At 38.0% G+C, this 19,049-nt stretch overlaps 1 protein-coding gene and 1 long non-coding RNA gene across 2 annotated transcripts; both read right to left on the bottom strand.

Annotated features, from left to right (window-relative positions):
• Positions 1-35: 35 nt before the first annotated feature.
• LOC131298999 (uncharacterized) lies at positions 36-2,323 on the bottom strand. Its single transcript, XR_009190586.1, has 2 exons — positions 1,035-2,323; positions 36-882 (listed from the first exon to the last, which is right to left on the bottom strand). It is a non-coding gene; the product is annotated as an uncharacterized LOC131298999 (long non-coding RNA).
• A 253-nt stretch (positions 2,324-2,576) lies between these two features.
• On the bottom strand, positions 2,577-8,585 carry LOC131298996 (uncharacterized). Its single transcript, XM_058324523.1, has 3 exons — positions 8,360-8,585; positions 8,172-8,238; positions 2,577-3,793 (listed from the first exon to the last, which is right to left on the bottom strand). Exons 1-3 carry the CDS (start codon positions 8,426-8,428, stop codon positions 2,922-2,924), a joined length of 1,008 nt encoding a protein of 335 aa, XP_058180506.1. The 5' UTR covers positions 8,429-8,585; the 3' UTR covers positions 2,577-2,921.
• Positions 8,586-19,049: the final 10,464 nt, after the last annotated feature.

Here is a 19,049-nt window from a genome sequence, read left to right as displayed (position 1 = left end):
GTGGCAAACAAGACTTCTAACTTGCATTTGCAATGTTTGAGGATAAATTTGTCAGTTAGTGGCAAAGAAGTAGTTTAACTTGCATTTGCAATGTTTGAGGATACATTTGTCCCTCTTTAAAAAAAAAAAAGGAGGAGAAATTTATCAGTTCAAACTTAATTTAGAAACTACCTCCACTAGTTACTTTGGCGACAAGTGAAAAGTCAGGTCCCTTCCAGACAAAATTGACACCATTACCAAGTAAAAAGCAATCTCAATTCTCAGGTCTTACTTTAATGCACAATGAGTTCATGCTTTCGACGTCCAGCAGTCACCCAGTAATCAATGCATCTCCAAAGCACAATGACTTCCTCCTCAAATAGACGCACAATGTTCTCTGCCACAGTCCTGTGAACTCGGCCTCCACGCATTGTTTAAAATCTGCACATAATAAGTTTATTCCCACCCTAGTAAAATCCCATTGCCAATCTGTCACATATAGTCTAATTATACATGGCCTTGCACAAGGCTTGTGTCATCCACAGCAAAACATCTCACCACTCCATGTCAACTCAACCAATCCGTCAACCTGCTCGCTTGAAGAGATGGCCACCCCTTCATCCCTCTTTCAATGCTAACCCTTCAAGACGATCCAATAGAAGACTGCAGCACTTTCAGAGAAAGTATTTTCTCCCAAACAAAACTGCAGCACTGGACTTCAGTGTTTCTGACAAAGTAGAAAAAGCCTAGTTGATTGTGGTGGCTTCTCTAGATGGAATCGTCCACTTTTTTACTATATGCTCTTTGACATTTCAAACTTCGCCATTCTGCCACTTTTCCACAGATATACTGTCGACAAAAGGTCCAGTACCTCATTGGCAGAACCAAAGTGAAGTCATATATCTAGGCAATAGAGAACAAATTCAACCACGATCCGATTGAATGCTAATGGAATGAGAAAAGGAGATAACATCGATAGAGGATATGTAAAAGCTCTAAAGCAAGAGCTAGAAAAATAACTCCAGTATAACCAAAAGTGCCAATTGATTGTTTACCTCAAGCTACATTGACAGTCCCTCTGATAACCGGTGCACAAAGGGAGCTTTGGACGACCTTCGTTCAAGCTATGATAACCATCACCCTCATGAAAACCAATCAATTATTAGTAGGTAGATCTGGAAATCAATGAATCAGTCATGGTGAAAAGTGATAACCATGGTGTTTGACTCGGAGCAAGGAAGAAAAAAATCTCAATGTTTGAATGGATGCAACATTTGGGGCAGATATGCTGTGAGCGGGTGATATTTTCGATGAACTGGGTTGGATCATAGGATATGACTCTTGGAGACTTGCACTCGCCAAACCCCTTTCAATATATAAAACCACAAGCCCGGATCTTGTGACCAAATCCTGAAGCCCGAGGCCACGAGCCGGAGCAATTGGATTCCTTTTGAATTTTATGGTCCCCAAATCAATTCCCTATGACGAATCCAAGTGGAATAAAACTATTCAGCCATACAGTCACAGGAATGTAAACTATAGCCGAACATCGTAGACTCGCCCATCAAGATTTAGGGTCCACAAATATGTATCATCCAAATCCATGGAAGGCCTAGCCCCTTCCTCACTTAAAAAAGCTTCAAAGGCTAAGGTACAAAGTATGATTTTGTTAGGCACCCAACTTGTGCAACCAGCTGAAAAATCTCTATACCTGGCAAAATTGCAGTTGAAGGCTTTACTAAACTATATATTGGACCACTAAAAGCGCCAGCCGAGTATTGAAAGTTTTCAACAATAACGTGTGAGGCAACTCTGGATCGAGGCAACATTCAATCCCTTCAGGTTCCAGTAGACAATGTAGGAAAAGGAGGTGAAAAAAATCATTAGGCATTATTTTCTTTTCTTTTTTTCTTTTTCGATGCATGGTATACATATTAGTCATCTTCTTATCAAGACATATCAGGGTTCATGATGCAACTATGTCAGGAAGCAACAATGTTCTAATTAAGCAAACAATACATGAGGCGGTTGTACTCAGGGGGCATTGAAGATTAACTGATTAAGTTCCGACTATAGTAAGTATAGAAGCAACAAAATAATGAAATTGCATCTTGAGGCTGCCAAACTAGGCTAAAGTGTAAAAAACAATCTGTTAATTTTAAGGTCTTAATAGAACATAACACAAAGCAGCTGAAATGCATACAAAGCACCTGTGCTGCAAAATGTAAAAAACGCATCAACATACCAATGCCTTGAGATGCTTTTGCCATCATGTAAGAAAGTGCTTTAAGGAGAGATTAAAAAAAGTTAGCTTCAAGGTCACCACAACGATCCTCAAGTACCACCTCAAGCCAAGCCTCAATTTGCATACCTCAAACCAAGCCTCAATTTGCATGTGTAACATAGCGTTGGAATGGGATTGCAAGTTACAATTCCTACTATCAAGAAACAAGATCTTGCTACACAAACATAAATGTTGACTTTGCAACTCAAACAACTAAGTTATCTAAAGAGTCAACACTATTAGCAATTCAACGGAGTCCAGCAAATGGAGTTGAGAGAAAACATATTAAGAAGCATGTATCTCATATTGCTTATTGTTGGCGTAATATTGGAAACTTTATTTGATAATAATAAAGATTGCATATTAGTTCAGTAGGGAGCAACACTGACATATTCTTAACAAATTGGATGTATTGAATTTCTATACCACCTTATCTATTCACAAACCAAAAAGGTCTTCCACATCAGCACATGCAGCACACATATGATGACCAAACTCATACGAGAACGAGCCTAACGCCCGGTGCTTTCAAAACCACATTCCTATACGGCTATACCAACGTCTGGGACTACAAAAATAAGAGTCTAAATACTAGAAACATGCAAGATATTTGGAAACGGAGAGACCTAACATACACATTGAGGGAAACAGACTCCTCCTAAGACCTCGTGATCAAGCTACAAGAACGAGCCAGTCGGAGACCGCCTCCATCCAAAGTTGCCTCCCCCACAATGGGCCCACTGTTGTATTGCTTCCTGCACCCCGGACAGCGTCCATCCTCCTCAAGAATTCTTTTGTGGCAGAAAAGGCAGAGCCTGAACCCACACAAACAAGGAAGAAAAGTCGAGTCTGTGAAATCCAAATCTTCGCAGCATATGGGACAAGACGATGGCAAAGAAGGAGCATTATTAGAGCCCCACGTAACACTTCCACACCCGTAATGCCTTCCGGAATTCATGGGGAAACTAAGCTGCTTCGACAAATTTGGCAGACTTTGTGGGCGAAAAGTGTCATCAGGCTTCCAAGCCCTGCCAGTTGGTGGAACCATCTGAACTTTTTCCACACACTCTGGCTTTGGGCATGATGTCACGATTTGTGAAGCTGGCCGATGAGCTAATTCAGGTGGAGAATGTATAGGGTTAATATGCTGCTCTACACTAGGGTTGGTATGCTGCTCCTTCTTGTCATTGGTGGCAGCTAAAGCATCGGCAACAGCCTCCCAATCATCCAAGCACTCATCATCCCCTTCTTCATCTTCTCCAGTTACGCTTCCAGACCAACTTGAACCACTGCTACTGTCGCCACTACTCCCACTGAAATTCGTACCAGACACGGTACTACCCAAAGCAATGCTGGTATGGCTGGTGGAACTGTTTGAAGGTGAGTCCAAGTCACTGTAAGGGTGGACAGATTCCACCTTCATATCCTCTCTCGACATTATCTCTAAATTCTCTAAGGATTGACCCCTCTCGTTGCGCGCATCAACCACCACACTGGCGTCCGGCTCCCCTTTGCATCCCTTGTTCTTCACTGTATGGAACAACCATCCATCCCATATCAGATTCAAAATAAAACAAGATAAGGTAGAACAAAGTAAACACGCTCAACTACATATATGTCGTATATTGTGTATCAAATAGACACATTGTGGGTGTTATGCTGCAGCGAAACTTAAGGCACACCCTTGCTATTTGAAAAATAAAAATATGAAAATACCAGAATGGACTATGGAGCTTCTCATAATCATTTTTTTGTCAGCGATTATTTAAGTGATGTTCTGGCCAGAAGCCAAAAGCAGAAGACTTGGCACAGCTTCTGTGACAGAAAATTTGAGATATTTTAAAAGGAGGATCTCGCTGCTCATGCTCGTGCTCACGCTTCCGCCTTATGTGACTCAGGGTACAGCACTTACGCCGCAACAGTTGAACTGTACGAAAGTTTCTAACTTTTGAAAACTAACTTCTTTGTGTCACCATTTACTCTACTGTTAACCTGCATACTCACTTTTCTTCGCTACGCTGCAAGCCTTGATTGGTACAGAAATTTATAACTTCTAAAAACTAGTAACTTTTCTTGTCACCATTTACATTACTGCTAACTTGCATTTTCACTTTTCTTCAGTACTTTAAAATACAGATAAGATAATTGGACAAACAATGGAGGGAGTAATTCATACATGATGTAACGATTTCTCCTATCGACTGACATAAAAAAATTAAAAGAAAAAAGACAATTGATTGGTTGGGTTGTAGTGTATAACTTTCACGACGCTTCTTGAATTTGTTAAGTCATAGTTTGCTAACATGAGTAGCCATAAAGCACGCTAAATAGTGTCCCTCTGTTTCCTTGTCAAAAGAAAATGTCCCTTCTTCCATTGCCTCTCTTAGAGTTCAGACTTACTCTTTCATCAATCGTTGCAACAAAAAGAAACAAAAAAGAAGAAGAAAAGAATAGCGAGTACTTAAATTAAGTGACTTGTACTGTTGTGCGTTGTAATTGTTCTTTTGTTCTTGTTCGTCGTTAGCTAGATTAATTACTTTAAAACTCCTGCATCAACCTCTCTAGGTACTTAGAAATATCATTTCTATACAGTAAAGAGCCCCAAACTTGGGCAGCAAAAGTGCACTCAACATGCTGTTGACCGATGTCTCTACCTCAAAGTCATGGATTGAAAGCACAAGAAGGAATTCATTATTTGGTAGATTTATTATTCCTCCTTACCCTTCACCCATTTCTCGATCGTAGGACTTGAGCAATTCAATTAACATGAGCAATTCAATTAACAGAACACTTGAATTACTTAAACTATAGTATGAGACACGAGACTTTGTGCACGATGGGAATGGTTATGGTGAAGCCCTAGACAAACATCTTTGCCTGGGAAGAAAAATAACTTGAATGATGATATTAAAGATCGCCCAATTGTTTTGCTGATACCTTAGATCCACTAACCACATGGATACACAAATAAACACAAAAAAAACAATTAGTAAACGAAAGTCAAATAGTGGCATTTCACCAAAGCTTACGAAGCAAAATCGGGGGGGGGGGGGGGGGGGGGGGGGGGGGTTGTAAAGAAAGTTGCCAAATGCTTGTACGTGGTAATAGTTTAGGGTTACTGTCACATTTGTGATTAATGATAGAGTTGAATTCAAGGATATGTTTCATAACTCAAAGTTAAAGTTAAAAACAGAAACTCCCTACGCTCTCGTCATTATTCGAGTCTCTTTCTCCGGGCGACCCACACCTCGGATCTGTGAAAAACATCAAAAGTGTGATTAAAAAATTGAGTTTTAACAAAGCGAGAATTAGAAAGGGAGAGGGGAGAAATGCTGAAAACGATTACCTGCCATACTAATTTCTATAGGCCAAACAAATTCAAAAACAATGAACACACAATTTTCCCGTACCCACCTGATCTCCAATCCTCCCCATGGGAATTCTGAATGTTGAAATTTTTTGTCCCGTTCCTTGATTCACAATGGTCGGTTAGCATGACAGCATGACTAGAAACATCTAGATGTTTGTTTGACTTCTTTGCCTCGCTGGGACCAACATACAAGGAGCTTGTATAGTTCTACAAGTTTTCAAAATAATATGAATATAACAAAAAACAACTTATATAAATCAAGAAAAGAAAAATCATGTGCAGCCTAAATAAATCAAATCCACTTCAATCATACTTACACTTCCATATCCAACAAATCGTACTGCTCTGCATTTGAACTCGTTGCAAACAAGTCTCCATGCATCTAAAAGTCCGTGAATAATCTCATAATAAATATTCTGAAACCAGTGGACGCCCTTTCCCTTCAGCTTCGAATGTGGCATGGGTCGAAATTTTAACTCTTGTACCCTGAGAAAATATTTTTTGGTTTATTTTCAGGGTACAAGAGTTAAAATTTTAACCTATGTTGCCATGCAACACTCAAAAGCTGAAGGGGAATGACGTCCACTGGTTTCAGAAAATTTATTATGAGATTATTCATGGACTTTTAGATGCACGGAGACTTGTTTGCAGCGAGTTCAAATGCGAAACTATCAAATTTGTTGAATATAGAAATGTAAGTATGATTGAAGAGGATTTGATTTATTTAGGCTGCACGTCATTTTTCTTTTCTTGATTTATATAGGTTTTTTTTTTTGTTATATTCATATCATTTTACATTGAAAACTTGTAGAATTATACAGGCTTCGTGCATATGGGTCCCAACAAGGCAGAGAAGTCAAACAAACATCTAGATGTTTTGTGTGGGTAGGATTGGGGATTGGGTTGGTATGGAAAGTGTGCGTTGTTTTTTCGATTTGCTTGGCCTATAGAAGTTGATATGACTGGTAATTGTTTTCAACATTTATCTCCCCTCCCTCCCTAATTCTATCTTTGTTAAAACCCAATTTTTTAATCATACACTTTTGATTTTATTAACAAATCCAAGTGAAGTTCGGGTCACCCGAAGGAGGAGACTCGAATGATAATGGGAGCAGAGGGAGTTTCTGTTTTTACCTTCGACTTTGAGTAACGAAACATATCCTTGAATTCAACTACATCATTAGTCACAAATGTGGCAGTAACCCTATAAGTATGACAGTAACCCTAACCTATTACCACTTACAAGCATTTGGCGACTTTCTTCCCCCTGATTTTGCTTTGTAAGCTGTGGTAAAATGCCACTATGAGTTCTTTTTCTTTTGGTATGGAACAAAATCCCTAGACTTTCGTTTACTAATAGTTTTTATGTGTTTACTTGTGTATCCATGTGGTTAGCGGATCTGAGGTATTCTGTAAAACAATTGGGTGATCTTTAATTCAATTTTCAAGTTATTTTCTTCCCTAGCAAAGATACTAAGGCTTCACCATAACTATTCCCATCGCGCACAAAGTCTTGTATCTCGTATAGTTTAAGTAAGTGTTTTGTTAATTGAATTGCTTAAGTCCTACGATCGAGAATATTTTTTTTTGATAAGTCCTACGATCGAGAAATGGGTGAAGAGTAAGGAGAAATAATAAATCTAACAAATAATGAGGTCAACTGCATTTTTGCTGCCTTAGTATGGGGCTCTTTATTGAACAGAAATGGGATTTCTAAGCACCATGAGAGGTTGATGCACGAGTTACACTGGATATATGCAATGTTACACTAGATATATGCAATTCAAAGAAAGGAACTAGCTAATGATGAACATGAACAAAAGAATAGGGCAGCACAATTACAACACGCAGCACAATTACAACACGCAGCAGTACAAATCAACTTAATTTAAGTACTCACTATTGATGAAAGGGCAAGTCTGAACTTTAAGAGAGGCAAGGGAAGAAGGGACATTTTCTTTGGACACGGACACTATTCAGCGGAGGACCAATGTTGGGGCCCGGGGGGCCCGGCCCCGACCCCGAGTTTCAAAATTTTTATTTTTATATACTTGATTTTAAATATTATCGATAATTATTCATGTATACGTACTTATAATCTCAATAATTTTGGTTTGATTTGATAAAAAAAATGATTATTTTACCTTCTCATTTCTCAATATCTTTCATAAACATTGAAGAAGCCTAAAGAAAAAAACAAAATGATTTGTATACATTAACTGCCTTAGGCGAAAATCATTTCAACGTACAAATTTAAATATATTGGAAAACAAAAACTTTATAATATAATAGGTATATCTTCAGATAAAAAATATGTCCATTAAGCCGACCCCCTCGGATCAAAATTTTGGATTAAGCATGCTTTACGGTTACTCATGCTAGCGAACTGATGAAAGTCATACGCTACAGCTCAACCATTCAATAATCTTTTTCTTTTTCATTTTTTTTTTGTATAAGAGAAATGGTTACATCATGTATGAATTACTCCATCCGTTCCAATTTGTTTGTCCAAAAATCACTACTTGACTTTTTACATACCTTGGGAGAGCCACTGCTCGCGACGAGCATCGAGCTTGCATTGCTTCAATTTGGCCGACCTGTTCGCCTGAAAATCACAAAGTCCAATAAAGATATCACATCAGATGATAAGAATTCAAGGAGAGAGAGAGAGAGAGAGAGAGAGAGAGAGAGAGAGAATTTGAAGATTAGAAGGGTTAGGTAGTAACCCTCTTCTTCCTGGGGAAATCCTTGGCCGCGATTGGAATCGAAGCATTGGCGATCGAATCAGAAACCATGGCTGTCGATATGGCTTTTCGAGCAACTGAGATTTTTCGAAAACCCTAATCTCCGATACAAAATATCTCGCCAAGAAGTTTAGAGAGAGAGAGAGAGAGAATAGGATAACGGAAACTACCCGGTTTCGCTCACCCGAGTATTTCCAGCCGTTCGAAACAGGCGTATTTTTGGCCGGACTGCATATATAGTCCTCGACGTACATTTATGCCCCTTGATTCACCTTAATTTACTGTGTGTTTCATCTTATGACGCTTCTTTTAGACCAAAGAATGAGGTCAATTACGGAAGACGAGGGCGATGATTAGACAACGACGTCGTATTTGTGCCTCTGGAGTACGGTGTCGTTTTTTGGACAATGATTTAAACCGCGACTACTGGCACCCGCTCTTTATTAATTATATTAATTACGGAGCGAGCTACCACCACAAATTTTCTATACGTAATTTGTTCTAAGCCTAACCCCAAAATCTTATATAACAATTTTCTATATACAACCTAACAAATATTCATAAACTTCCCAAAATACCCATTCTCTCTCTCTTGCGTGCGTTTTTCTCCTCATCTACCCAACACCTCCATAACCACCATCACCAGTACCGCCACCACCACAATCATCACCGCCATCGCCATTTCTGCAAAAAACTTGGCCTCCTCTTCCCACTCTCTCTCTCCAAACCCCGTTTTCAAATCTCCCAATCCCAAAATCGTTACCACTGCTATGAACTCCGCCGCACCAACTAAAACCATCGGCGACTGAGGAAGGCCCAGGGGCATGAAGGCCGTTTCCAGGCCTCTCAATCCCGAAAAAAACGATGAACACCAATCGGACATTCAATCCCGAAAATCGCTGCCAAAATTGAAAATTAACTTTTGAAAATGTTCACAAAATTCAGATTCTTATATCCGAACCATTGGTAACGCATTTTCAAGATGCGTCATCTTTTTTTTTTTAAAAAAAAAACCCGCGGATTCTGACTGTTAAAAATGCAAAAAATGCAAATTCTGAATGTGTCATGCTCTGTATAACACATTCACAAAATGCGCGATTAATATCACGCATTTTGCTAACAGAAATGATATTGGCACCGACAGTACAATAGGGAAAATGCACCGACGGCCGCACCAGGCCGTCTCCGGCTACCGGACAGCCGATCCTAGCCGTCCAAAAATTTAAAAAAAAAATCGAGTGGGCCACGCGAAAAGTAATGACATCCGACGTGTATAGGTGCTCGATTCAAACACCCAATTTTTCGTGTATATATGTATGTTCAAAAAAATCGGGTGTTTGGATCGAGTACCTACACAAATTAGCTGCCGTTGATTCTCGCGAGGGCTCATTCGATTTTTTTTTATAAATTTTTTGGACGGCTCGGATCTGCTGTCCAGTGACCAGAGACGGCCCGGCGTGACCGTCGGTGCATTTTTCCTACACTATTGGTCGGTACCAATAGTAGAACTCTTTTGTTAATGCGCGATGGAACTGGGTTTTTCAGCGAAGAAATGAGAGAGAGATGGAACTTGGAGGGCCAATGACGGTGGCGACCCAGTGATAAAGATTGTCGGCTTTGGGGTCAGTGGAGTAGTCGGAAGGTGGGTCCATGTTGAGGTCATCCATCTCCTTTTGTATTCTCTTTCCTGAAGCTGAAATCGACGTCGTCGAAGGCCATGATCTTCCTCGTGGCTGCTTCCTCCTCCAGCCGACATGCCGCCGGAGCTCATCGTTGACATTTTAGTAGAGAGAGAGGTGCACCTGATGATGGGGCAGACTATTTGCAGCTGGCAGAGAGAGAGGAGCTAAGGTTTTTCTGGGAGAAGAGTGGGGAGGAAGAGGTGGATGATCCTTTGCAATCCTAAAATGACGTCGTTTCATTAGGGGTGTTTTTGTCAATTTTTAAGAGTATTTTTGTCCAAAAGTAATTAATTTTAGAATAAGCTACGTATAGAAAATTTATAGTTGCAAATAGCTCGAATCTTAATTAGGCCCCATTCCGCAACGGAAAAAAATCCCTTATTTTTTAAGGGAAAATGATAGAGGTACCGAAAAGAGAGGAGGGATTTCGTACCGACGGCCGCCGGTGGGCCGTCTCCGGCCACCGGACGGCCGATCCGAGCCGTATACATATACACACGAAAAGGGGTGCTCGGATCAAGCACCTTACACACCTCGGATGCCATTGATTCCCGCGCGGGGCCCCTCGGTTTTTTTTTATAGAATTTTTGGACGGCTCGGATCGGCCGTCCGGTGGCCGGAGACGGCCCACCGGCGGCCGTCGGTACGAAATCCCTCCCCCCTTTTCGGTACATATAGCAACACTCTTTTTTAAGAAAGCAATTTCAAGTTAAAAAATTATGAATTTATTGAAATCTAAAATAATGCAATATATTTTTTGAGTTTATTGAAAATCTAAAATAATGCAATTTCAAGTTAAAATAAATTTATTGAAAATTTATTTTTTATTTACATTATTTTTGAGTTTGAAAATGTAAAATAAGCTGTTTATTTTTTAAGAAGATTTCAGGAACGCGGCCTTAGAGCATCTCCAGCCTTGACCCATTTTGAGACTCAAATTTTAAAATGGGGCAAAAATTACAAAAATCTCTCTCCAATCTTTGACCCAAATCCTTTCCTATTTTGGGTTTTACCCATTTCTTTGCTCAAATCTGGGACAATTTTTGCCTTGACCCATTTTTCCAACAGCTAGTTAGAGAGAGAGAACCTCGTCGGCAGTAGCGGCAGGCCGGCGGCAGTTTGAGAGGCGATGCAAAAAGTGGCGGTGGCATTGTGACCTCTAAAGCCTTCTTGGGTCCTTAGAGTTGTCATCTTTTTTTCTAGCCTCCGAAGATGATGATGAACGAGTTTCAAAGTTGTCTTTTGTGGTTGTGTCCGGTTTTGGATTTTGTGTGAAAATTTTTGTTGTGTTTGATTCTAGGGGAGAGAGAGACGGAGATGGAGAGAGAAGAGTATCAGGTCTCCTCATTTTGGATTTGATTGTTTTACCTTATTTACGATTATGCCATTAAGAATAAAATGCATATATATTTGGGTTTGATGGTTGGAGATGTGCTTACCCAAAATGAGTTTTTACCTAAAATTTAACTCAAATTTGAGGAAAAAAATAGGTGAAGGCTGGAGATACTCTTAATAACTCAATTAACCTCTTCAGCTGGTTTCAAACGAGAAGTTATTTGATGGTTTAAGGTGGGTGTACTCTATTTCCAGCTCTTTAAATGGGCGTTGTTACTTGTTCGAAAACGTTGTCACTTGTCCGAAAACGTGATCTGAATCATTTACACCATAAAACTTAGGGAAAGACTATAACACACTTTTTATTTGAGTGTGTATCATATGTACCCTTCAAAATATTATGAACCATATCGCTAAAAAGTTACGAATCGTATAAAGGTTATGAGATATACCAAAATGTTATGAATCGTACTGCAAAAAGGTTATGAATTCTAGAACAAAAGTTACAAAACACACTAAAATGTTATGAATGAACCATAAAATAAGTGTATATAGTACACCCTTTCAAAAGGTATGTATTGTAAACTTTCCCTAAAACTCATTGCATACGATATCGGTAACCCAACGAACGAATCACATGCTTTTCACTTTATTTTTCCGACATCGATAGCAACCCTCTATGACGTATAAAGGAAAAATTTCAAAATGACACTTGAACTTTTACTCAAATGTCACCGAAACACCTAGATTTCATTTTATTTCAATTTAATATCTGGGCTTATCAAATCCCCAAAATGAGGCACTTGCCGTTAGCCTCTATCCATTCCGTCAACAAAATTGCTGATGTGGCACAAATCACCCGTTAACTGGCCCCATTTTACATGTCAGGAAGTAAAAGACATGCACACAATCAAAACCCCACCCTTTTACTGCGCTAGATCCATCATCGCTTCCACTTCTTGAACCCTCCTAATTACTTCTACTTTCCCATCAACCGAATCCACAATTTCTCCCAAATTCGGTTCGATTTCTTCTACAATCCTCGATTCTGAACATTGGGCTGGGACACAATTTGCCTTTGCTTCGACCACCAAAATTGCTCTTAAGAAACCTCATCAGTGGCGGTGGAAACTTCTCCGGCTAGTCTCGTGAAGGGGACTACATTGGAGGTTTGTGAGGTTTTGATTTTTTTTTTGATTCGTGGAGTTTTGATTGTGCGCACAATTAAAAGGTGAAGAAAAGTGAAGTAGGGTAGTGTTGGGTTGTGATTGTGTGCATTTCATTTGCTTCCTAACATGTGAAATAGGCCCACTTAATGGGTAAAGTGTGCCACATCAGAATTTTTGTGGATGGAATGGGTGGAGGCTAACGGCAGGTGCCTCATTTTGGGAATTTTGTAAGTCCAGGTGTTTAAGTGAAAAAAGTGAAATTTAAGTATTTCTGTGATATTGCAATAAAAGTTCAGGTGCCATTTTAAAATTTTTCCACGTATAAATGTGATTTCACTTAAAGAGTTATCAATGTCCAATCGGCTTTATTTTTATGAACTTATTCTGCACATCAAGCTCTACGAAGTGAACGACTTAAATCACATTTTTGGGTTCAAGAGGATGTCCATTTAGTGGGAATGGCAGCCTGAATGCAGATTCTAGTATTTTTTGTGATAAAAGTGGCGTGACAATACTGGAACGCTTCTAAATCAAAACATAGAATACGCTTCAAAATCAAAACACAGAAAAGATTATTTTACAATAATTAGGTTTTCATTAGAGTTAAATTCCGTCAGTATTAATTAAATGAATTTACGTTAACAAAAGATTTCTCACAACAACATTTGTTAACTTTTATCCAAACTTAAATTTACTACTATATGTGTAAATGCTTCCTACTGATTAAGATCGAGTTACCTCATTGTGCTGTCAATTTGGATTCTATTGATCCACTTCCACATGCTTTATCTATTAATTCCACACCTTAAACCAATTGCATAGATTTAAGTTAATTTGTGCGTTTATAGTGACTAGTAGTAGCAAACATAGCACGGAAATCGTAACATGCAAAATAATTAAATTTTAAGGTACACTTTCAACCATAGTTCTACTTCTTTTATTTAACAAAAAACTTGCAGAAAAACCTGTGCTATGCACGGGAATCGTAACACACAAGATAATTAAAGTGGGAAGTGAGTAGTTATTCTTTTTGCCTCTCTATTTTATAGGAATTTTTTTTTAATTTAAGCTTTTTTAAATAACATTTTATTACTTTTTGTAAATATCTAATTTGATATATATATATCATAGATACATGAAAATCATAGTCTTCTCTAATATTTTCCTGTGACTGTGAGTTATTTTTTCAACTAATTGGACATTAAAATAGGAAAAAAAAATTCTCTAGTTTCTTTTCATGAAAACCTTGTCACAAAACTTTTTTTTTTTTATCAACAACCTTGCCACAACTATCGAACCATTTTGATAGTCAGTTCCTTGATTCTTCCTTGATGTAAAAGTATATTCACCAAGTCAATTGGCATAGAACATTTAAAAGTTGAATTTATAAGAAAAAAGGGGGAAAAAGATGAAAAAATGCACTTATATGTTGTTCTATAACTGGGATAGGAGTTACAAAATATTTATGAAATCACCGTTGTTGAAGACGACCATGCATGCTTATAATTTTTAGGAGCATGAGTTGGGATATGAGAAACCTACTAACATCTTTGTCCGTGCCATTGAAGTTTTGTTCAATTAGTGTTAGGTTTCTAACAATATAAATGTCTATGAATGCATGATGCAAAACTCAAAGGAATAATTGGAGTCAACGAAGTAAGTTATAAAAAGACAAATCTAGAGGGACTATTAATCTTTTAGATGATATCTATGCATAAGAGCATCCACAATGTAATAATTAAAAATGAATAATCAAAACTTGCCACGTCAGCTTTTGATTATTCATTTAGAGAGTTGCTAAAGTTAACAATATGAAGTCCCACATTGTTACTTTTGATTATTCAAATGCCCAAATTTGATTATTGATTAAGAGGTTGCTAACTTTGATTATTATAATGTGAGCACTTTTTTAAACACACATTGCTAACTTTAGCAATATTTTTATTTTGATTATTACATTGTGGATGCTCTAAACTATGACTTTTCAATTTTTATTGAGAAAAAAATGGATAAATAGAAGAGAAAAAATGCAATAAACATACAGGGGAGGAGATGTGTATAGGAGGTTGAGATATGAATAGTAATTTACTTTTTCTTTGGACTTGGACTTGGCCCTACCTAATAATGCGAAGATTTTATTCTTGTAGGATTTGATACGGGGCTGCACCATTAATTCTTTAGAAGCAAATCTCAAATTTCCTTTTCTGATCCATCTGTTCGGCTAAATAAGTTTTTTTTTTGTCAAAATTATAACAGCCATATATTGATATCAAATTAAACAAAACATCAAAAAAGATGATCATCTCGCCCTAAAGAGCGCAATAACCATGAAGGAGGTCTAGCTTCTCAAGTCTTGGAACCAGAACCTCGCACACCATGACTTGCTAATGTATCAGCCACCACATTAGCTGATCTTCTCACAAATCGGAACAAGCAACTCACAAACCGTCTTGCCAATCCACAGATATCTTCGATTATCACTTCCATGTCAGTCGGGCATGGTATATCCCTGTTCAAAATCCGAACAACCTGTTGTGAATCTCCCTCAACCACGATAGTACCTATGCCCAAGGCGTGCACAAATTCCTTAGCCGCTCGCCAAGCCCCGGCCTCCGCGCACAAAATAGAGCCCATCATCCCCAAATTAACTGCTCAAGTAGCAACAAATCTGTCAGATGCAGTGTGTACCACGATTCCTGCATCAGCTAGACCTTCTCCTGACGAATTCCCTAGCCATGCTCCATCCATATTGATCTTGACACACCCATGATCTGGCCGTTCCCAATAGTCCCTACTTCGCTCCGAATTAGTAGCTTGATGTCGAATATCCACCTGTTCCCCTGATTCAGTTGCCTGACAATACTCCACCGCATCATGCACAGCCTTATAAAATGGCAGATTGAGGTTCATACATCTGCCCCTGATGCATCTTTTCGTTACAACACTTCCAAATTCTCCATAAAATAAAAATCGCCAAAGTAATCATCTGCTTCCAGTTTTCCTCACCTTTCCATCTTTCGATCAGTTTATCAAACCACATCAAAATTGATTCCTGATCCGGCATTACCGGAACACAATCAATCGGCGATGTTCGCCACATAATCTGAGCAAACCGGCATTCAGCAAAAATATGGGGAAAAGTTTCACAATCACCCTCACAGTTAACGCATAACAATTCCTCCGTAACTTTCTTCTGAAACAAGTTCTCCCTAATTGGAAGAACTCGATGAACACATTTCCACACAAAATGCTTCAGTTTATTGGGGATTGGAAGAGCCCATACCTTATTCCATGAACACATTTCCCAAATAAGTTAAGTAGCTTATTTTTTTGTCCTTATTCAAATTTTTCCCGTAATTGTTAGTTTTTCGTCAATTTTTTGAGGATTATTGCTTCGTCATGACGAGATAATCTAAAAAGTAAAAAATTACGATCAAAACCTAATTTTTTTGAATAAAGACAAAAATAAGCTAATAAGCCAATTTTTTGGTCTTTATTAAAAAAATTGGATTCAATTGTAATTTTTCACTTTTTAGATTGCTATCGTTATGACGAAGCAATAATCCCCAAAAAATTGACGACAAACCAACAAATGTGAAAAAAATTGAATAAAGATAAAAAAAATAAGCCACTTGACTTATTTAGCCGAACAACTCAGTCGCTAAAATTAGATTTAGCAAAACACTATTGTTGTGGACAAAGTTCAATAATGTTTTTCCTTTTTGGCTCTTTTGGGAAGTTTCCAAGTTGGAGGCATAAGGTATCGGAAGCATGGCGATAATAATTTATCCAACATGTACTGTTATTGGCTTCTAAAAAGGAAGAAATCAAAACAACGATTATTTGCCCTACCAATTATATACTACTCGCTAATACAAAGTCTCCTTGACCTGATGTGGGTGGTGTTACGTTACTTCTCAAAACCCCAAGGTCAAGGGTTCAAGCCTCCTTGCCCCACCAATTACTCGCTAATCCTATAATTGGTCAACCTATAGGCTATAACTGCATTCGTCAAATTAATTCCATTGCCTTAATTAATAGGACCTTTTATATGTTTCCATGTTTGTGAAAAAACTGTCCCACGAATTAAGAATTTGCTAACCTAAAAGAAAGAATAATTTCAAACATTCAAAAAATAATATTACTAAATAATCAGTCAGCTAATGAAATCTCGCCACTTGTCGCAACGGAGCCCTTCTCACTAATCCCCACTTTTGTTTAATATATACTGTAGTATAGATAGATTTGGTAAAGTTGTTGTTTCGTATGGCTTATCAGTTAGATGTTGGCCATTAGAGGTCCGCTTTTGCTATGGCTGCAGAACTTAATGTCAAGAAAGTGATAAAAGTGGGATTGTTTTCCAACGTAGTATTACGTTCATGGTGAAAACACACAAATCCAGTCCCATTACATGGTGAATGTTGACTGATTTATTTAACCCATCAAATATTGATATAGAGACTGCAGTAGTAAACTTCAAGCATGAAAGCCATTTTGGGCTTAGAGTAGTTTGGTACCCAACAAAATAGAAGAGCGTTATCAACTGCAAAACCCCCGTCGCAAATACTAGGGTCGCGCATGGTATACCACTCAAATATCGCCTCCCCTATTACCCCCCCTTAAAAAAAAAAAAAAAATGAAGCCTGTTCATAAACAATTAGGACCTCTGTTTTTTAATGCCACAATTCAGTGAACGACACAATCCAAGCATGCGGCTGACATAAAGTCTCATAGGTCACCACTATTAATCACCAAATTTCGGCACAGCGGATACCAATCGAAGAGATTGTTTTCAAAGTTTGCAATGCCAAATATACTTGAATGGTCTTTCGGTTTAGCATCTGCTAAGAGTAGCTAGGCATTCACACAAGCATGACAGCGAAACCTCATACTTTCATTACTTCTAATACACATTTTGATATTGTTGTTTGGTAATCTCATTTTTCTATCTATTATTCCTAAGCAAAAACCATTGTATCTGCCACCAAGAACCGAGGAAACTAGAACCAGATCTGGCACTCGAATTAATCCAGACGAAGCCCCCAAACCCTTGTCATGGAGGAAATAATTAAATACGCACTCGATTTAAACTTGGAACTTAAGAGGACTACAAAAAGTACCTTATGTTTAACAAAGTCAAGGGGGAATTGCATTCCAGAGGCTGGTGGGGCAATTATTTAACAACTCATGGACAAGTTTTTGGATAATTGCTCTAGGTATGAAAACGGAAAGCTAAATGACTAAGATGACCCCTCACAAAATCGGACGCAAGGGCTCTGCTGCCATGGAGGGCACAACAGCCCCTACCCAGCCCTCAAGAACGGCACCGTTTTGAAAAAAAAAAAAAATCTTTAATCTCTTTATTTGCAATCCTATAGAGCAGAAATGTGATTATGAGAGTCGTAGAGATAAAATTTAACTATGTCTCTTTAGAATAGTATATCAGAATAATAAGATTTTCGAACCCGTTCAAACGGATTGAAAATTGAAACACTTAATTTTTTAGTAATATCTTTTAATATATAAACCGTCAGTGCTCCAATTTTTAATTCAATTGAACAAGTGCGAAGATCTTATTATTCTGATCATATTATTTTAAAGTGTCATAATTAATTTTTGTTTATTGGACTCTCATAATCACGTTTCTGCTTCGCAGGATCTTAAATAAAGAGAAGATACTGAATTATGAGAGTTTTAAAGACAAAAATTAATTATGATCCTTTAGAATAATATGGTTAGAATAATAAGATCTTTGTACCGGTTTATACAGATTGAAAATTTGAATACTTAATTTTTTTAGACGGTTTATATATTAAAAAATATGGTTAAGAAAAGTAAGTGCTCCAATTTTCTCCTAAAAACGGTGCTTGGTGGTGGTGGGAGGTGCCAGGTGGATTTTGGCCTGTGACAGTTGCTCCTTCAATCCAAATAAGTTGCACCTTGTGGAAATCAAGTGCACTCTTTATGAAACTAAATTGCAGCCTACAAAAGACAAGGGAGGCCGGTGAGGTCATATCAAACTTTTATTTTTTTCTCCGTGATAGTTGCTCCTTCAATCCAAATGGGTTGCACCTTGTATGAAATTAAGTTGCACAATGTGAGAAATACCATTTATGGAAAAGTTGCACCATATAGAGGACTAGAAATTGCCCGTGCCTGAAGGCACAACTCGAAATCGGTATTCAATTCATACTCAATTTTGAAGGCTAAGTCCCCATTTGGAACATTCTAACTACGCAAAAAATAAAAAATAATTGCTCAAGTACATCCACTGATTAACTTGAATCAACACATATACAAACTAACAAACTAATAGTTATAGCCCCCGTACCTGAAGGCAATTATCGCCAACCATTTAAATTCACAACCAGTTTGACCATAGTACAATCTACATATCACAACTGGCAAAACCCAACTGTAATCAATAAATTCACTTTATGTGCTTAAAAAAATCAAGCTTCAAAATATAAGAATACAAAACCAATA

This window comes from Rhododendron vialii, chromosome 8a, assembly GCF_030253575.1.
Source record: "Rhododendron vialii isolate Sample 1 chromosome 8a, ASM3025357v1".
NCBI lineage: Eukaryota > Viridiplantae > Streptophyta > Magnoliopsida > Ericales > Ericaceae > Rhododendron > Rhododendron vialii.
Note: the sequence above shows the minus strand (reverse complement) of the source record. Positions and strands in the feature narration are given on the sequence as shown.